Source organism: Molossus molossus, unplaced genomic scaffold (assembly GCF_014108415.1).
Source record: "Molossus molossus isolate mMolMol1 unplaced genomic scaffold, mMolMol1.p scaffold_m16_p_22, whole genome shotgun sequence".
Lineage (NCBI taxonomy): Eukaryota > Metazoa > Chordata > Mammalia > Chiroptera > Molossidae > Molossus > Molossus molossus.
Genome location: NW_023425358.1, coordinates 27,396,915 through 27,415,512, shown reverse-complemented (window position 1 = coordinate 27,415,512; position 18,598 = coordinate 27,396,915). Strand labels below are relative to the sequence as shown.

General features: G+C 48.5%; 1 protein-coding gene across 2 annotated transcripts in view; it reads right to left on the bottom strand.

Moving 5' to 3' along the window:
* GCN1 (GCN1 activator of EIF2AK4) overlaps window positions 1-18,598 on the bottom strand; it is a 59,249-nt gene that overhangs the window by 13,047 nt on the left and 27,604 nt on the right. For both annotated transcript variants that reach the window (XM_036276253.1, XM_036276254.1), the window contains exons 25-44: window positions 17,640-17,795; window positions 16,994-17,175; window positions 15,363-15,443; window positions 14,567-14,710; window positions 13,564-13,691; window positions 13,239-13,428; window positions 12,961-13,031; window positions 12,161-12,326; window positions 11,635-11,829; window positions 10,343-10,589; window positions 9,850-9,971; window positions 9,395-9,509; window positions 7,959-8,138; window positions 4,986-5,206; window positions 3,723-3,791; window positions 3,381-3,519; window positions 3,101-3,297; window positions 2,769-2,911; window positions 1,013-1,130; window positions 684-899 (exon numbers count right to left, since the gene is read on the bottom strand). In XM_036276253.1, coding sequence (XP_036132146.1) covers window positions 684-899; window positions 1,013-1,130; window positions 2,769-2,911; window positions 3,101-3,297; window positions 3,381-3,519; window positions 3,723-3,791; window positions 4,986-5,206; window positions 7,959-8,138; window positions 9,395-9,509; window positions 9,850-9,971; window positions 10,343-10,589; window positions 11,635-11,829; window positions 12,161-12,326; window positions 12,961-13,031; window positions 13,239-13,428; window positions 13,564-13,691; window positions 14,567-14,710; window positions 15,363-15,443; window positions 16,994-17,175; window positions 17,640-17,795 — 3,080 coding nt within the window. The remainder of the gene's footprint in view (window positions 1-683; window positions 900-1,012; window positions 1,131-2,768; window positions 2,912-3,100; window positions 3,298-3,380; window positions 3,520-3,722; window positions 3,792-4,985; window positions 5,207-7,958; window positions 8,139-9,394; window positions 9,510-9,849; window positions 9,972-10,342; window positions 10,590-11,634; window positions 11,830-12,160; window positions 12,327-12,960; window positions 13,032-13,238; window positions 13,429-13,563; window positions 13,692-14,566; window positions 14,711-15,362; window positions 15,444-16,993; window positions 17,176-17,639; window positions 17,796-18,598) is intronic.

The window sequence follows — 18,598 nt, the reverse complement described above, 5'->3', positions numbered from 1 at the left end:
GGGACTGGCAGAAATGATCAGCCCAGGCTGGGTCCCTCCTCCCAATGTGACTACCACCCTCTAGCCCCAAACATCAGCCTTATGTCACACCATGCTTGTTCCTTCCTGCTTCTCACTTCCTGCTCCTCATTCTAGACCCACTGGCCTTTGCTCAGCCCCTACTGTTGGCCATTTTCCTGCCCAACACAGGGGCTTCACACATCCTGTCCTTGTCTCTAAAGCACGATTCCTGTTTGGGATAGTCCTTCATCATCTCCTCACCTGGTTAGTGCTTACTCATCTTTTATCTCCAAGCATCATTTCTTCTGAGAAGCCTTTCCTGACCCCCTAGCTGGGCTGAGGTCCATTATCAGCATTTGCAGTGCCATGCAGCACTTGCCACAGTTGCACCTACATCTGTTTGTGTGATTGTTTGATTAACATCCATCTCCTCTACCAGACTGCAGCTCCTTGAGGACAAGGAATAGGCTGCCTTTCTTCTCCATTATACCCCAGGTCTTACGCCCCTGCTTAGCACAGAGCAGATACTTAATAAGCATCTGTTGAATGACTAAGTAGATAAATGTTCCCTGTTATATCGGGGACGACTAGGAGCTCACTCATTCTCTGCAGACCCAACTTTCTAGGCTCTGAAAGGAGGCATCAGGGGCCACTGGGTCAGAAGCAAGGCCTGGGACACTTACCGTTCTCTTATCTGCACAGGTGCTGGCCAAGAAACCCAGCAGCAGCCCAAAGAGAGTAGGCAGGATCTCACGCAGGGTGCGGGGGGTATTGGAGACGACAATCTTCCAGACGTGCAGGGATGCTTGCCGCACAACCAGCTGGGTGTCCGAGCGGCCCATGTACAGCCCTGCCAACACCCGGTTCCGCCGGTCCACCCCCAGGGCAGTGATGATAGCCTGCAGCCAGCACAGAGGAACAGAGAACACGGGAAGGTGAAGCCCCCACAGCACGAGTGTCTGGGCATGTCCCTGCCATTCACAGAGCAAGGAAACTGACACAAGGCACACACCTTGTTGGACTGGGCAGTCCCGAAGTTATCATCTTCAGAGGCAGTCTCCGTGGTCATCTTTCCAGTGACTCCTGAGATGTGGAACAGGAGATCCCCCAGGAGCTGAACAGAGCTAAACCTGAGAGGGACGCCAAGCACAGAGTCACATAGCTGTGAGGGGCAGTCTTGCAGTTCAAACAAGCACTGGGCAGAAAAGAGACTGAGGAAATGCACCAGAAAAACTCAAGGTGGCTATTCTGGATTGGGAGGCAAGTTACAGGCAATTTCCATTTCTTTACACTTTCCCACATATTTTCTTGACAAGTTTTCTACTAATGAACTTTAATAATAAAAAAGAATAGTCCTGGCTGGTTTTGCTCAGCGGTTAGAGCGTCGACCTGCGGTCCAAAGAGACCCGGGTTCGGTTTCCGCTAAGGACATGTACCTCGGTTGCAATTTGTCCCCGGCCCTGGTTGGGTCGTGCAGGTGGCAGCCACTCGATGTGTCCCTTTCACATGGATGTTTCTCTCTCTCTCCCTCCTGCTCTATCTGAACAAAAAAATGGAAAAAATGCCCTTGGGTGAGGATAAAAAAAAAGTTAAGAAAGGTTTGTTGTTTTTAATGATCATAAAAAATAAGTCATATTCAAATGTAAAATTTCAAAAATACAGAAGAATATAAAGAAAGTGCGTATAAACAATTGCCTAAATGCCCACTACTCAGGCAACTGCCCTGACACTCAGGTGACACCATTGTGCACGACACACACTACAAAGACACCCCACCCCCACACAGTGTGGGAAGTGAGCCACATGCACTGAGCCACAGCCTACACTGTGACGTCAGCTAGAAGTTGAAGAGCTTTCTGTGTCAGCTGATAAAGCCTCTTATAGCAACAGCTGATAAGTTCACACAGTGGAGATGTATTGTGACTTTTTTAAACCAACCTACAATTTCTCAAATTATAAGTAATACTGCAACAGACATCCTTCTATCTACATCTTTAAGCACTTGACCAAACCTGTCCTTGGAATAATATCCTAGAAGTAAAATTTCCAGATTAGAAAGTATCTGCATTTAAATTGTAATACAATTGGAGGACTGACTAAAGAGGACCTGTTTTGTTTTGTTTTTTTAATATCCTCACCAAAGGACATTTTTCCATTCTTTGTTCAGATAGAGCGGGAGGGAGGGAGAGAGAGGAAGAGAAAGAGAGAAACATCAACGTGAAAGGGACACATCGAGTGGTCGCCACCCGCACGACCCAACCAGGGTAGGGGACAAACTGCAACCGAGGTACATGCCCTTAGCGGGAACTGAACCCGGGACTCTCTGGTCCGGAGGCTGACACTCTAACCGCTGAGCCAAACCAGCCAGGGCTAAAGAGGACGTTTTAAAAGAAAATCAGAATGAAGAGCCCAGCTGGTGTAGCTCAGTGGTTGAGCATCGACTCATGCACCAAGAGGTCGCCGGTTCGATTCCCAGTCAGGGCACATGCCCAGGTTGTAGGTCCAATCCCCAGTGGGGGACATGCAGGAGGCGGCCAATCGGTGTTCTCTCTCATTAATGTTTCTATCTCTCCCTCTCCCTTCCTCTCTTTAAAAATCAATAAAGAGAAAAAAAAAAGAATGAAGACATTGCTATAGGAAACTGGAAAGTTACAAAATGGTTAAAAGTGAGAATCTGGAGAAAGTTAAAAGTTCTTGGCAACATTTTGCACTTTATTTCTTTGAGTTCCCAAAGCTGGGGCCCTGGGTCTTTCCACCAGAGTTCTTACCTTATTCTCCAGAGGTCGTCAAAGAGGCCTTGCTCCAGCTGGGGCAGCAGCAGGGCAATGGCTGTCTCGGCATACATGGAGATGACTCGCTGGCCTGCACGCAGTGCGGTATCACGCACAAACTCGTTCTCATCAGCAAGAGCCTGTGCACACAGAGGGTGGGTCAGCCAGGGCTGCCTCCTGCAGGCACCCAGACCCTAAAGGAGATGGGACTCCTGGACAGCAGGAAAAGAACCTCTGTTACCCAGCCCCAACCGGCTAGATCACCACGAGAGCACGTGCATCCCGCCCTCCTCAGTAATGTTCTCCTCAGCCTGGTCAGCGGTGCCTACTTTGAGGATACAGGGGATGATGGGCCCCACATAAGGAGTGAACTTGTCCCCAAAGGTGATGGGCAGATAGTTGAACATCATGATGTAGCCATCTCGGACATGGGGTGCAATGTCCACTTTGCTGGCTGTAGCCACAATTTCTGGCATCAGCTTCTCCAACTTCTCCACCCCCAAGCCAGCCATGACCTCAGCCAACCCTGCAACAAAAAGACAAAATGAACCCTTGGATCTGACCCCTAGAGGGCATTTCCAGACAGGACCCTGGGCCTCCTGGCCTCACCTTGTGCAGCGCCTGAGCGATCCACGGAGCTCTGCTCATAGGTCAGCGTCTCCATCAGCCACGGCAGCAAGTCCTCAAAGCACGACTCCCCCATGCCCTTCACCATGGCCCCAAGGGCCTTGGCAGACACTGTCCGCACCTGTCAGGTAACCGACAGCAGAAACAGGGAGAAGCTGAGGGCTCAAAACTAGGCGATCAGGCAGAAACAAAGAGGTGTCCCCTCAGGTCTCCTTCCCTTTTCCAGACAGACACAAAAGCTGCTTATAGAAAATTCACAGGAATCAATTTTCTAGGGACTGGGCTCACAGAAGGAGTGCCTGCCCTCTCTCCTCCCAAACTCACCTCAGGTACAGGGTCCAAAAGAGAGGCTTTCAGGCCTGGTGTTACGCTTGGCAGGTAAGGAGCCAAGTCCTGCGACAACACAAGAGGTGACTCAGGTGGAAGCCTGGCTCCTGCTTTCTCAGGGATCCACTCTGCTGTGGATCCTGACCTCACCATTCTGCTGACGAGGAGCACTTGGCAGGGGGCTCCCAGAACAAAGCAGGGAAAGGTGTCTGGCTGGTCCCTGGAAGGCCCCATGCAATTGTTCAGGGAAACCTACATGGGACCCGAGGCCCATCTTCAAGAGGTCAAGAGAGCCACCAGCTACACAGTTCAATGTTCTTACCCCTCCTGCCCTTCTCTAAGGACCAAGGCCTGCCTGGCCTCTGGAATCTTTAGGAAACTATTTCTGGCATTTCCCCTTCAGAATTGCATTATCATCTTCACTTTCCTCACCTTAAAAGGTTTATGTCTCTTGATATAGCATTCAGCCTTGGGAAACAGTTTTAAATATAGAAATAGCCTTATGTTCATAGCAGCAACATTTAAAATAGCAAAAAACTCTGGATACTATATGACCAATGATAGGATTACATAAGTTACAGTATGTAAACTTACTGAAATATTACACAGTTATTAAAAATAAACTTTAAGAATAACTCATTTTAAGTTGGAAATACACTGACGTTCAGGAATATGATTTTTTAAGTGTAGTAAACAATATTAACAGGGAGTGCTGGAGGACTATGGATAATGTTTTTGTTTTTCCAGTTTTTCAATTTTCCAAACTTTTGAGGATTGATATACCTTCCCACTTTATTGTGCCCATAGCTCAGCAAGCTAAGCAGAGCTGAGATAGTGAGATCACACACGCAAGGCCTTGGTAGGAACTAAACAAATAAGGCCAATGTCCCCTAATTTCTTGGGAGACTTATAGAAGCAAATGCTCAAAACAAGAAAACACTGAAAACAGTCAAAGCCTCAGCCACTTTCCCCACACTCCTGAAAGGTCAAAGGTGAGGCTGGACCTTTCCTGCACCTCAATCTATAAAAGGGGCCACTGGGAGGGGCATCCCCTGGGGCCTGAGTTAAGGACTCAAACACTGCTCTACAAGATGCCCAGAGGACCTACACCCCCCACCCCCACCCCAAAATAGTCCATGTCTGCTCCCAAACATAATCAGAGACCCAGTGAATGCCCACACCTGTCCCATGTCTCCTGTGCAGGAACTCTGTGCCCCAAACTACTGGTCTGTGCTGCACCCGCCCCAGTGGGGTTGCTACCTTCTGGTCTGTCAGGGAGTACATGTTGCCAATAATCTGGGCTGCCATCTTCCGCGTGTCGGTGGAACGGTCCTGGAAGGCTCTCTGGACGATGGGCATGATGAGGGCCAGGGATGGGGCATCAATGAAGTGGACAAACTTGGTGTCTAGCAGTGTCTGCAAGCACTTCTGGGTCTTCCTGGAGGGGTCTGTCAGGGCATCCAGCAGGACTGGCGCAATGGCTGCATGTCCAAACGGAAGACAGGCTGGTTTATGAGAGTCTAAAGTAACGGCAAAGCCACTGGGTCCCCATCACTAGAGGGATCAGAAGAGAAGGGAATCTGGGGCAACTGCTACCTGGAGCCTCAAAAGTCACCAGCTCAGGAAGCCAGGCTGTCTACATAGAGCAGTCCTTGCTCCAACAGGAGAAACTGGTATGAAGGCAGCAGCTGTCACCTCTTTGCACTGTGAAGCTGTACTCTGGCGGGGTCCCTGTGGGCTGGCTTCAATGGGCACTGAGCTGCAGTCACAGTGCTGGGCCTCCACAGGAGAGCTGCTCAGGCACCACAGACCCTCTTCTGCAAGCAGCAACCCAAAGTGGTTTTGTGAAAAAAATCTGAGACACCAAAGGCACCTGAACCAGTGATGGCAGTGAAGCGTACTATGCCCAGAGCAGCTAAGCCCAGATAAAATGAGCTCTCAAATTCAGCACCATCAGCCCCCAAAGAAAGAATTCCAAGAGAAAAACCTGGTTTATTTTATTATTTTTGTTGTTGTTAATCCTCATACAAGGCTATTTTTCCATTGATTTTAGATAGAGTGGGAGGGAGCGAGAGAGAAACATCGATGGGAGAGAGACACATCGATTGGTTGCCTCCTGCACAACCCAGACCAGGGCCAGGGATAGAACCTGCAACCCAGGTACATGGCCTCGACCAGGAATCAAAACCACAACTCTTTGATACGAGGGCTGACGCTCCAAACACTGAGCCAAACCAGCCAGGGCCAGACCTGGTTTATTTCTTCTACAAGCCCATGTAATTCAACCACAATAAAACTCCATGCTGGTGGTCAACAACTAAAATAAAAACCCTAATAATCCAATTTAAAAATAGACAGAGGATTTGCACATACAGTTCTCTAAAGAAGATATGCAAATGGCCAATAAGTACAAGACATTCAACATCACTAGACATTAGGAAAATGCAAATCAAAACCACAATGAGATGCCTCTTCATATCCACTAAGGTGGCTGTAATCAGTGCTGGTTTTACAGACAATAACAGTGCTGGCAAATGAAATTCTTATACACTGTTGCTGGGAATGTCAAATGGTACAGTTGCTTTGGAAAACAGTTTTAGCAGTTACTCAAAAAGTTAAACAGTTACCACTGGACCCAGCAATCCCATTCCTAGGTATCTAAACCAAGAGAACTAAAAACATGTCTATAAAAAAACTGTACATAGCCTTCGCCGGTTTGGCTCAGTGGTTGGAGCGTCGGCCTGCGGTCCAGAGACACCCGGGTTCGGTTCCCGCTAAGGGCATGTACTTCGATTGCAGTTTGTCCCCGGCCCTGGTTGGGTTGTGTGGGTGGCGGCCACTCAATGTGTCCCTTTCATGTCAATATTTCTCTCTCTCTCTCTCTCTCTCCCCCCCTCCCACTCTGACTGAATTAAAAAAATAGAAAAATGCCCTCGGGTGAGGATTAAAAAATAAAAATAAAAATAAAAACTTGTACATAAACGATCACAGCAGCACTGTTCTTAATAGCCAAAAAGAGGAAACAATTCAAATGTTCATGAACGAATAAACAGACAAACCAAATGTGGTCTATATGTACAATTAAATATTACTGGACCATAAAAAGAAACGAAGTACTGATACATGCTACAACATGGGTGAACTTTGAAAACATTAGGCTAAGAAACCAGATACAAAAGGCCACATATTGTATGATTTAAATGAAACGTCCAGAATAGGCAAACTCACAAACAAAAATTGATTTGTCAGGGGCTAGGGGTCGAGGAGGAAATGAAGAGCAAATGCTAATATGTATGGGGTTTCTTTAGGGGGGTGACGAAAATAACCTGTAACTAGAGAATGGTGATGCTTACATATAAAAACCACTGAATTATACATTCTGAAAAAGTGAATTTTACATTATGCAAATTATATCTCAATTAAAAAAAAAATTCAGGCTGAATTCTCAGAATGAAGGCATTTCTACCAATTTGGAAGAGATGAGATTGTTCTGGGCCTTAGCTATCCCCAGGGCTGTTAGACATTGTAAAAAAAAAACAAAAACAAAAAACCCAAGTATACCTATTAATCCCTTAAAAAACAAAAACAAACAAAAAATCCCATCATTTTTTTTAACAAAAAAAAAAAATCTAGTAATACCCAGCTGAACTACACTGAATGGGCACTGAGGCTCCATGCTAAAGCTTAAAATTTGACACGTGAAGTCCTAGTCAAGGTGGCTGGCTAGGTTTTGTTTCTAAAAATCAACTTCTTCCTATCACTCAAGAAAGAACCATACTAAAGAGCACATTTAAGGGGACTAACCTATCCCTAACCTTTCTCTCTATCACAGGTCTCCTGGAATGAGATCAGAAAGTTCTCAAAGACCCTAACACTTCGAATGATGCTGACATGGTCCAGAGCTTATCATTCAATTCTGCTGACCTCAGGGCTCAACTTAGTGCACAGGGCTCTCTCAATCAAGGTGCTTCTGAGCCAGTGAGTGACTTGCGTTTCCCCACTTGTCCAGTCAATGACAACTGCTCTAGACCAGCAGGAAAACCCACTACTTCCAAACTACTTTTTCTTTATTATTCTAGGAAAAAAGGTTTCCCGGAATTTAGAGTTTATTTTACTGTGAACATATCTGTCCTCAGAGGGCAAACTTTACTGAATGGATGCATGGTCACTGCAATGTCCAGAAACAGAAGGTTCTAGAAACTGGGGCCATGGCCCACTGAGGGAGAGGCATACCCAGGATCTCCGGGTTCCTGATGACGGAGCCAATCTGCCTGAGTGCCTGTTGTCCAGCCTTCTGTACTTTGACGTGGGAGTCAGTCAGCACCTCCGTGAGCTTGGGCACGATGTTCGGCAGACAAGACGACAGTTGCTTGGGAGCACAGTATGCCATCGCCCCAAGCAACTCCACCGACCCTGCAGATAGCAGACACACATGCAGTGTGGAATCACTCAGCACAGGCTGACGGTCACCTGGGCTAACTGCCCAGGCAGCCTCTGCAGACCGGTTCCAGCAAAGATCAGAAGCAAGGAGAACTGACTTAGTCCTGGATATGACCCAAAACCAATTTACTCAATTACTCTGGCCTCAGTCTCCTCATCCACAAACGAAGAAACTGATTTAGATATGTGATTTTCCAAACTATACCAGAAGCCTGAAAGATCCAGGGGGAAGCCAAGTGGGAGGACCCTAGACCTGGACTCTCCCCAAACCAGAATAGCTCTGTTTGTATCTCTTTTGCATATTAAGATTCCAAATAAGATTACCTTTTAAAAAAATATGTTTTTGATTTTTTTTTTAATTTTTTACTTTACTGACCCTAGAGAGAGAGGAAGAGAGAGGGAGAGACAGACAGAAACATCGATGAGAGAGAACATCGACTGGCCACCTCCTGCTTGCCCTCCACAAGGAATTTGGCCCACAGCCTGGGCGTGTACCCTGACCGAGAATCAAACCAGCGATTTCTAGGTGCATAGGTCGATGCTCAATCCACTACGCCACACTGGCTGGGCAAGGTTACATTTTTTTTTTTTTTTTTTTTGTATGTGCCCCTAGCAGGAACCAAACCCGGGACTCTCTGGTCCACAGGCCAACGTTCCAACTGCTGAGCCAAACTGGCCAGGGCACATCTTTTTTTTTTTTTTAATCTTCATGGATTTTAGAGAGAGAGGAAGGGAGAGGGAGAGAGAGACAGACAGACAGAAACATAGATGAGAGAACATCTATTGGCTGCCTTCTGCATGCCCCCAACTGGGTATTTGGCCCACAACCTGGGCATGTGCCCTGACCGGGAATCAAACCGGCAACCACTTGGTACATGGGTCTGTGCTCAACCACAGAGCCACACCAGCAGGGCAAGATTACATCTTTTAAAAGGGGTTTAATGGAGGTGAAAGCTTTAAAAGTCACAAAGCTAGCTAAAGGCTAGTTTTAAAGCTTTAAAGCTCTGGGATTTCCTGATTTGGGGATGTGGCTTCTGTCAGAGGCCTGTTCTTTGCATGTAAGTAAAGAGCACAAACTACTGACGGATGGGGCTGCCTAATGGCAGCCTTGGCCCCATCCCTGGCTGGGGAGCAAGACAAAGGTGTGGCTACCTGGAACACCTTGAGGGCAGTTTTCAGGACAGGAAGTTGAGACAAAGAAGTTGAAACACAGAAGAGAGCGGCCTTACCGGCTTTGGTCCTCCAGGATTCCTCCTCCAGGGCAGCCAGTAAGGAGGGGAGTACCAGCTTCACCCCATGAGCACTCAGGTTGCTCATCACAGCTTTGGCACAATCATCTGCAGCCTCAAGGGAGGAGAGAAGACATTCAGGGGCCTCCTTGCTCAAGCAAGGGTCAAGGCCTGACTCTAGACCGAGTGTTGCCCTAGCAACCAGCACTTATTGAGGAGTCTACTGTGTCAGACCCTGCGCCGGGGCCTGAAGATACAGCCAAGGAAGGGTGACACGGTTTCTTATTTCCTACAGCTTAGGTATTTCACTGGAAATCGGGGGAGTCCATACCAATAACTGGGGCCCAAGGTAGGGAAGGGGTTCTGGCAGCAGGGTCCTCCCTTACACCAGCTCAGAAGGCCTGCTGAGTCTCACACCAGCGGCAGCAGGCCTCCCACTCAGCCTCAGGACTTACCTCACGCACATACTGGTTCCCGTCCCCGAAGCACAGCAGCAGATGGGGCAGCACGTGAACAACGTACGGCTCAAAGAGCTTCCCGAGCATGGTGCAGAGCATCTCAAAGGCAAAGAGGGCTCCTGGGGGAGGGGAAGGCAGGACCACTAGGACAATGTCCCTGCCACCTCCTCACCCTCTGGAAACACTCAGGGCAGCTGTGGGACCGAAGTGGCTGCCCGATGAAGGAGCAGCACTCTCTGCCGCCCCCACCAGCACGGCTATGGCTGAGCAGAAAGGGGAGGACAATGGGGAGCATGCGTCACTTCTTGGCACTAACAGCCAGAAAGGCAAAACCTCACTCAGCTAAGGATATTGCTGACTTAGAAAGTCCAGGCCACATCAGCAAGGACCAAATAAAATGAGTCACACACAGACACCACCTTTCAGAGGGGAAGGAAAGGCCAGCGTCTGCCATTGGGCAACTGTGGGGACCGAGCTCAGAGACACTCACCCTCTCGCCGGCGGAAGTTCTTCTTATCCTGGATGGCATCAGTCAGTGCTGCCATCATTTCCTGCTGCTTTAGCGACAGAATGCCCAGGCCCTTCACCAGGCCTGCCAGCCCGTACGCAGCCCCTTTGCGCTCAGCATACTTGTCTGACTCCAGCAGCTGCTGCATCAGCCTCTGGATCATCCCTCCTGCGTCCTCCTTGATGGCTGGCACGAGGGGTGGCAAGCAACTGGCCACAGATTCCTGGACCTAAGGGAAGGGCCTGCACCATCAGGAATCACAGCCTTTCCTGGTGACTGACACAGTCCTACGCAGCACCTCCCCACTAGATGTCCCCAAGCCTCATCTCAGTCACTGCCTGTTGGACAACACAGGGCATCAGAAAAGTAAATAATGTTACACACTCACACGTGACGTGGACCCCATCAGGGTGCACACTACATCTGTTAATGACAAGAACATCGACCATTACAGTGTTATTTCTGGTCTAAAGGGAGAACCTAGGCCTGGGTAGGTGGGAAACTCCAGGAAGATTAAACCCACTCACAGAGTAAGATCCAGAAAAAAGCATGCTACTTGTGCCTCCATAAAAATGGCCCTTATCTCCCAGTTTTCAAACTTGCCAAAGTCCCTGGGATATCAGGCTGGGCCTGACAGGGCCAGCACCAAATTGAGTGGCACCAAAAGACACCGGCAATCTTGCCTTCCAGCTTCAGTTCATTAAGCCCAACTCGAGAGCAGCAACATATCCTGCTACCAGGGCCCAGGCAAGACCCCTTACAGGTAGGGTTTCTGACAACTTATTTGACCACAATTTTGTGAATCTGTATTGATGAGGACATTTTGGATGAGGACATTTTGGATGGTCCAAAATGCAAGTCACAGAAAATAAACGTAAATGTGTTTTCCAAAAAAGAAAAAAAGTCCTTCCACTGTGGCCTGGAGGCTGCATTAAAAGGCCCCTGAAACATGTAATAAACACAGAGAGAAAGTCACAAAAAAGATTGATGTAAGAGGCAGCTAGCCATTTTTTGTTTTTGTTTTTTTAACCGTTATACAAAGATACCCCCAATGCCAAATTTATACTAAATGCAAAAAAAGACTGTTAGAAATTAAGTAAAAAATAAATAAAAATATCTAGGTCTACCAGAACAAAGTGACAAAATAACTCCCTGTTCAGGGGTGCTCTTGACTATAAACCTGAAAGGGGACATGTCCTTGCAGAGACCTGCTACCCAACTCCGTCCCTAGCATCCCACTGCCTACCTACAGTCAGGCCTCAGGTGGCAGTTACCTGCTGGGAGGGGGTGGAGAGGGCAGCGATGAGCTTGGCAACAATGGGCTTCACTTTGGGGTCACTCTTGTCCAGATGTTTGGCCAGAGAGCCCATCAGGACCACCACGCTCTGCCGCACGGCATCATAGCTGGCATCGTTGGGTGCATTCTTCAGGAACTCCTCGAACACTGGCAGCAGTGAGTTGACATTTTCCTAAAAGCAAGTGCACCCAGGGTTTCACATCAACCCTACAGGCTATGTCTGGGGATGACAGTCTCTGCCTCTGGGACAAGCCCAAATCTGCTCTGGGACAGCTATCCTGACAGGCCCGCCAAGAATGCCAGCAGCTTTCCAGTTTTCTGGCAGGACTGCAGCAGACTTGCAAGAATTTAATTCCCTTTAGGGGTCTTTTTGGTTCAAAATAAACGCAAAAGGAGTTTTCCACAGGGTAAGTGCTGTGCCAGCATTTCTGGCACTCAGCCTCCCTGTGTCACCACTGTTCAGCTCACCCTCGCGCTAGCCCCACAGTGGCTAAAATCTTTACCTTCCCATGGGCGTTGAGTGTGGCAAGGGCTGCATCTAACATGCACTTCCGGACATCCGGGTTTCGGTCGTTGAGGGCATCAGGGACAAAAAACTGAAAGAGTGGCTTCACCTGAGAGCTGTCCAAACACTGGGAAAGCTTGTTCAGGGCCAAAGCCAGGCCACACCTAGGAAACAATGGGAGGGAGTCAGGGGAACGAGAACTGGCCAGGGGCCTCCTCTGCTGCTGGATCTATTAGGATAAGTCATAAGGAGAGAGTTGCAAACACCACTTTTTAGGGCAGAGTGTAGCATAATCCCACTGGCCAGTACTTACCCACTGGTCACAATGGTCTGGAACAGTCCACTTGTCAAACAAAAACCTACCATCTGCCCAAGTTTCCCTCCTACAGAGTGACCAACTCTGCCTCTGTTTCCCCACATGAGTGCAATGCCTACCCTTCTACCTCCAGGGCAGGTTGTGGGAGAAGAGAGGTAAAGGAAGACGTGAAGTCACTTGGAAATGGACGTATTCTACAAAGGCAAAGTGCTACTATTCTTTTTAGCTACAGAGCAGTAAGAAGGTCCTCAAAGACCTCTGAAGACATAGAGGCCTAGAGAAAAGGAGACATGCCCAAAGCCACCTGGCTAGCATGACAGAAGCCAGCACTTGTATTCCACTCTCTCTGACTCAGAAGGGAGTCTTATCCTTTCCTTCCACCGTTCAATTCATCTGTGCTGCCTCCTCACATCACCCAGCCCAGCCAACCTGCTACCTCTCAGGCAGCTCTGAGTGGAACAAGATTGCAACAGCTGTTATACCTGGCTTCCCACTGATCTGGAGGAGATTCTGAGATAACTCGTCCCAAAGCATCCAGCACTGGGGGCGGCCGCTGCAACAAACAAGTTGATAAATAAACTGCAACACTCTCCCGACCAAGTTGGGCAAGCCAGCAACCAAGTGTGAAGTTGTGACCAGTCACAGCCACCCTGAGCCACAATGAGCTCCAAGACTCCTGCCTAGAGCAAGTCAGAGGCTGAGCAGAGTCCGATCCACTCTGACACCATCCAGACCACCTCAGGGTGCACAGGTTACTCACATAGAGCTTCTCCTGGTAAATCTCCATGAGCCTGCCCATAACCTCAGCCGCCTGTCGCTGGTACCGTGCCACAGCCTGGGAGAGGGCTTCAGCCCCGGCCTGCCTCACAGCTGCCTCGTGATAGATGACATCGTCAATCAGCAAGGAGCAGAGGTCCGGCTGCAGATCTAGGCCCATCGTTGACCAGAGCCTGCCACAGACCAAAGGGTGGGAACTGGTCAAACAAGCATCAATAGTACCCGCCCTTTCAAATCCGACCACCCAGGCCTTCTCTCACTGTAAGCTGAGCACACTGGGTCCAGTTATTTCCCAAGATGGTTCTCACCTCTCAGCCAGCTTCCGGATCTCCTCCTCCTTGTCAAATTTAACCACCCAGAGCCTCCGCAGAAGATTCAGGCCATTCTTCTCATCGGTATCAGGCACTGGCAATACCATGTGGAGTTCCATCAGTCCCTGCAGGGGAGTAAGATTGAACTGGGTGAGGTACAACCTTTCAGAAGACCCCGAATTGCCTCCTCACCTCCCTCTAGGGCTGTGCTTTCCAAGATGTAGCTACCAGCCACATGTGGGTCTTCAAAGTTAAATCGATTAAAGTGAACTATAATTCCTCAGCACTACATTTCAAGTGCCCAATAGTTGCACACGGGCTAGTGGCTACTGCACTGGACAGCACGGGTTTAAGTATTTCCATCATCGCTGGTCTAGGGAGTGCCATCAATCAGCCCAACTCACTAGCTGCTCTGTCTCTTTAAATACCCCTTCTTTTGTGAAATGATGGCATGTGGTGATAGAATCTCTTTTAACGTAAAACATGAAAATTTAACTCTAAATATTCAGACAGACAAAACTCAAAAAAAAAAGGACACTCTCTGTTTTGTCTTTAAGAAAAACTTACCAGACTGCCACTGTTTTCCAGAATCTACCAAGGACCAATGAAAACTCTGTCACTGATCAATAGCAGGAAGCTACAGACTGGCACTCAGGAACCACTGTCCTGACTCCAAAGGGATCCTTTAGTTTCCAGTTCAAAAATCCCAAGAAAAGGCACGTAGAAGGTGGTGGGATGAAGAAATGAACTAATCCTATAAATTATAGCTGTCATATAAAAGTACCAAGATCCACATTGCAGCTTACAAATTAGGTGAAGAAAAATAGACAGCCATACAGCAAAACTGTTGAGTCACTCGGATTCCTAGAACACCGACCCACACCATGTGACCTCTTCTCTGTGCCTCCAAAACACACTAGTACGAATTTGAGGCATCCCCACCAGCTCAAACACCTGCACAAGGGACTCCACGGGGCCCTGCAAGAAAGTGAGCACACACCCGAAGCGCAGTGTCCCGTACACTGTCACACGGGGACTGCAAGGCACAGAGCAGCACGTCCACCTCCTCCTGCTCTGCGAAGGCACAGCCATCCTTGCCACTGCTGCTGGCACACAGGGTGGTCAGGGCATCTGAAGCCAGAACCTATGAAAAACATCAATACATTGTGCTCAGTTCAGCAAACTATTTACTACTATAGTCAGACAGAAGGCCAGGTGATGGGCTAGGAACCCAGAGAGGGGTTTGAACTGTCAACACCCACCCCACAGCCCAGCCAGAGCTAAGACCCCAGCTCGAGGTCAAGGCCAGTGGCAGGACCCAAGCAAAACCCTTCACTAGCTGAGATTTGTCTGGCTGGTTCTTTTTTTTTTTTTATTTTTTTTTTTTATCCTCACCCGAGGATATTTTTCCATTTCCTGTACAGATAGAGTGGGAGGGAGAGAGCTAAGGGAGAGAGAGAGAAACATCGACGTGAAGGGACACATCGAGTGGATGCCACCCACACGACCAACCAGGGCCGGGGACAAACTGCAACCGAAGTACGCGCCCCTGGCGGGAACCGAACCCGGGTCTCTCCGGACCGCAGGCCGACGCTCTAACCGCTGAGCCAAACCGGCCAGGGCTGTCTGGCTGGTTCTTAAATGCAGCCCTTCTGCTCAAGTCCAAAAGCGAGGGCTGAGAAAGGGAACTAGGCCTAAACCCCAAATACCGGGACCTGTGGTCAGGGTCACAGAGTCACAGCAACAGCCACATGTAGGTCTTCAAAGGTAAGTCTATTAACTGAAAACCAGATCACCTGCAGGCGGGGAGAGCTTGTCCCGATCACCCAAGTCAGAAGGCGCAGCATGGCCACACGAGGCAACAGCTCCGGGCCGTTCTAGGACAGAAGAGCAGATAAGTCAGGTGAGGCTGTGGGGAAGAGCTGTAACCAAGCCCATGAAGCAGCATCCTCTTGCCCACTCTGGAGTATTCTGGGTCTTATAGCCAACTCCACTATAGAAACCCCATCAGGTTTACAACTAAACCCACATAGCCAACCCCAGTGAATCATGATCCTCAGGGACTCAAAAACAAATTAATTCTGAAACCTCGAAATTCACAGGATATGAAATGCAACTGACCCATAAACATATGGACACTTAACTTTACAAGTAAATAAAGAAACAAACAATGAAAGGAGGTACCATTCTTTCAGTCATTGTTGGCAAGATGAATACTATCTGAGGCTGAACTAACTCCTAGTGAGGGTGGAGCTCAGCACACACATCACCCAGCACTTCCATGTCTAAGAATCTGTCCCTACGGAAATGCTCACACGGCTGTGCAAGGGGCATATATGTACAAGGGAGCATACCACTGCGCAGTTCAAAATAAAGCAAAGTTAGAAACAACCTAAAAATATCTATCACAGGGTAGTTACCTAAAACTTGGTGCACCCACAGCACTAAATCCCACGCAGCCTGTAAAATCAGTAAAGTAGATCCACAGGCACTGTGGCAGGAAACCCAGAGTACAGCCATATGAAAGAAGCAGTATAGTCCATTGTTGCTGCACTGCATGTGGGAGTATGAGTTCTGTGTGTGCATCAAGAAAGGCCCACAAGGATATATACCCAGCTGTTAGCAACTGTTACCTCTAGAAAGTGGCCACTCTTTTTTTGTATTCTTTTTTGCTTCTGTATTGTTGGAATTTTTAAAAATATACATGCAGCCCTGGCCAGTTTGGCTCAGCGGTTAGAGCGTCGACCTGCGGTCCCAAGAGGCCCGGGTTCGGTTCCCGCTAAGGGCGCGTACCTCGGTTGCAGTTTGTCCCCGGCCCTGGTTGGTCGTGCGGGTGGTCAGCCACTCAATGTGTCCCTTTCACATTGATGTTTCTCTCTCTCTCTCTCTCTGTTCCTGTCTCTCCCTCCCACTCTACCAGAACAAAAAAAAAAGGGGAAAAATGTCCTCGGGTGAGGATAAAAAAAATATATATATATATGTATGTATGTGTATGTGTGTGTGTGTGTATATATATATATATATATATATATATATATACACACATGCATTATTTTGGCAGATTTTTAGAACATAATCTATTAGAGAGAAAACCTCTCAATGAACGAGACCTGATCTCATAATCATAAGCAAGTCAGAGAGAGAGTGGCCAGTACTGTCTTCTGCGTTAGAAATAAAACACAATAAATTAATGCAAAATCCTTCAACTTCTTCAAGTTAGAAACTCCAAACACAAGAGATCTGTATGATTCTTCAGACCTTGACAACTGCACTGTAGAGAACATCTGGGTTCTCCTACCAAAGGCTGCTACTTTATAAACAAACATGCTTCGCTGTCTCACCAGAACTGCTAATGGGCCAGGAAGTGTCGAAAGCCCACCTCCCAACCCCCCTCCAGCCAAAGGGACAGCTAAAGTCCCCTGCCAACCTCATCCACGCGCCCAGGCAGGTTGCTGGGTGAGGCCCTCAGCTGGGCATGGACAGTGAGGATCTGAAGAATCTGAGCCATGCGCTCCTCCTCCTCCTCACTGTGGTGGGGCATCTCAGTCAGCACCATCTTCAGAAACGGGAAGACTAAGGAAAAGGCCGGCGCGGACAGGGGCGTGGCACCTGTGAGCAACAAGCAGATACGGTCCTGCAGGCAGGGCGGGGCACCAGACACTGTGCCTCAGTGTCCAACCTCAGGGCGAGTGGGCAGGGGGGAAGGTTGGAGACCCTTTCTGACACCCATGGTATGACGGCTGGGATGACAGCTGGTAGCCCAGTTCTAAAGCCAATCCTGTTCCCACCCCAAACACTGCCCAGCTCCAGAATGAGAGTTAGAACAGACAAGTAGATTGCAGTGACAAAGTAAACCTTCAATGGGGGTTGCAGTGACTCACAGGATACTCACAGGACTGGACTCAGAAATCCTCCATCTGGTTCAACCCCACCATTTTGAGACGAGGAAACCAAGGCCAAGGAAGGAGAAGACTCGCCAATGGCCACAGCCCCCAGAAGCCCCAGAGGGTGAGGTAGCTCATGCACTCCCTGTACCAGCTCATACTACCTCATGTCCTTTGTGCAGTCCTTACCTGGCTCCCCCTTGCCCACCCTGCTGGTGATGGTGTGGCTGTGTAGCAGGGTCACTGCCCTCTTCACAGCCACCGACAGCTCTTCCTGGCACCATGACTTATCCAGGGCACACTCTGGCTTCAGCAGGCGCAGCGTTACGTGGCTCACCAAGGTGCCTATACCCAAGACAAGAGCAAGGGATGACCCACACAGACACGAAGAATCTGGCCCAGTGCAGAGATGCCACATCCCTCTGACTTAATATAGGAATCAATTCTGCTGTGCCAAAAAATCCTTGACCTAAACTTTCATTTCCTCTTCATGACAGCACCAAAAGTTAGGCAGGCAAGAAGCTGTCCTGACACTAAAAAATTAAAAGTATGCTGAGAGCCCTGGCTGGTTTGGCTCAGCAAGCATCAGCCCTCAGACCAATGAGTCCCAGGTTCGATTCCAATCAAGGGCACATACCAGTCAATGTGTCTCTCTCACACCCATGTTTCTCTCTCTCTCTCTCTCCCCCTCCCTCCCTCCCACTCTACCTGAAGATAAATGGAAAACTATCCTTGGGTGAGGATTTTTAAAAAAAAGTATGCTTCGAGGAGGCATGAGCCACCCAAGGGTTATTCAGCCAAGAGCAAAGCTCTATCAGCCTGGCGCTCCCACCTTCCAAGCAAGAAGCCCAGCCCACGAGGTTACAGTTCTGGCGGCCTCCATCTGCACGGACTCGAACAGCTTTCCAGACTCATTTACATATTTCTTTTTCCAATTACAGTTTACATCCAATATGATTAGTTTGAGGTGTACAGTATAGTGGTTAGACACGTATACTTCACAAAGCGTTCCCACTGATATTTCCAGTACCTCATGGCACCATACACAGTAATTGCAATGTTATTGACTGTATTCCCTATGCTGTTCTTTACATCCCTGAGACTATTTTGTAACCACCAATTTGTACTTCTTAATCCCCTTCACCTTT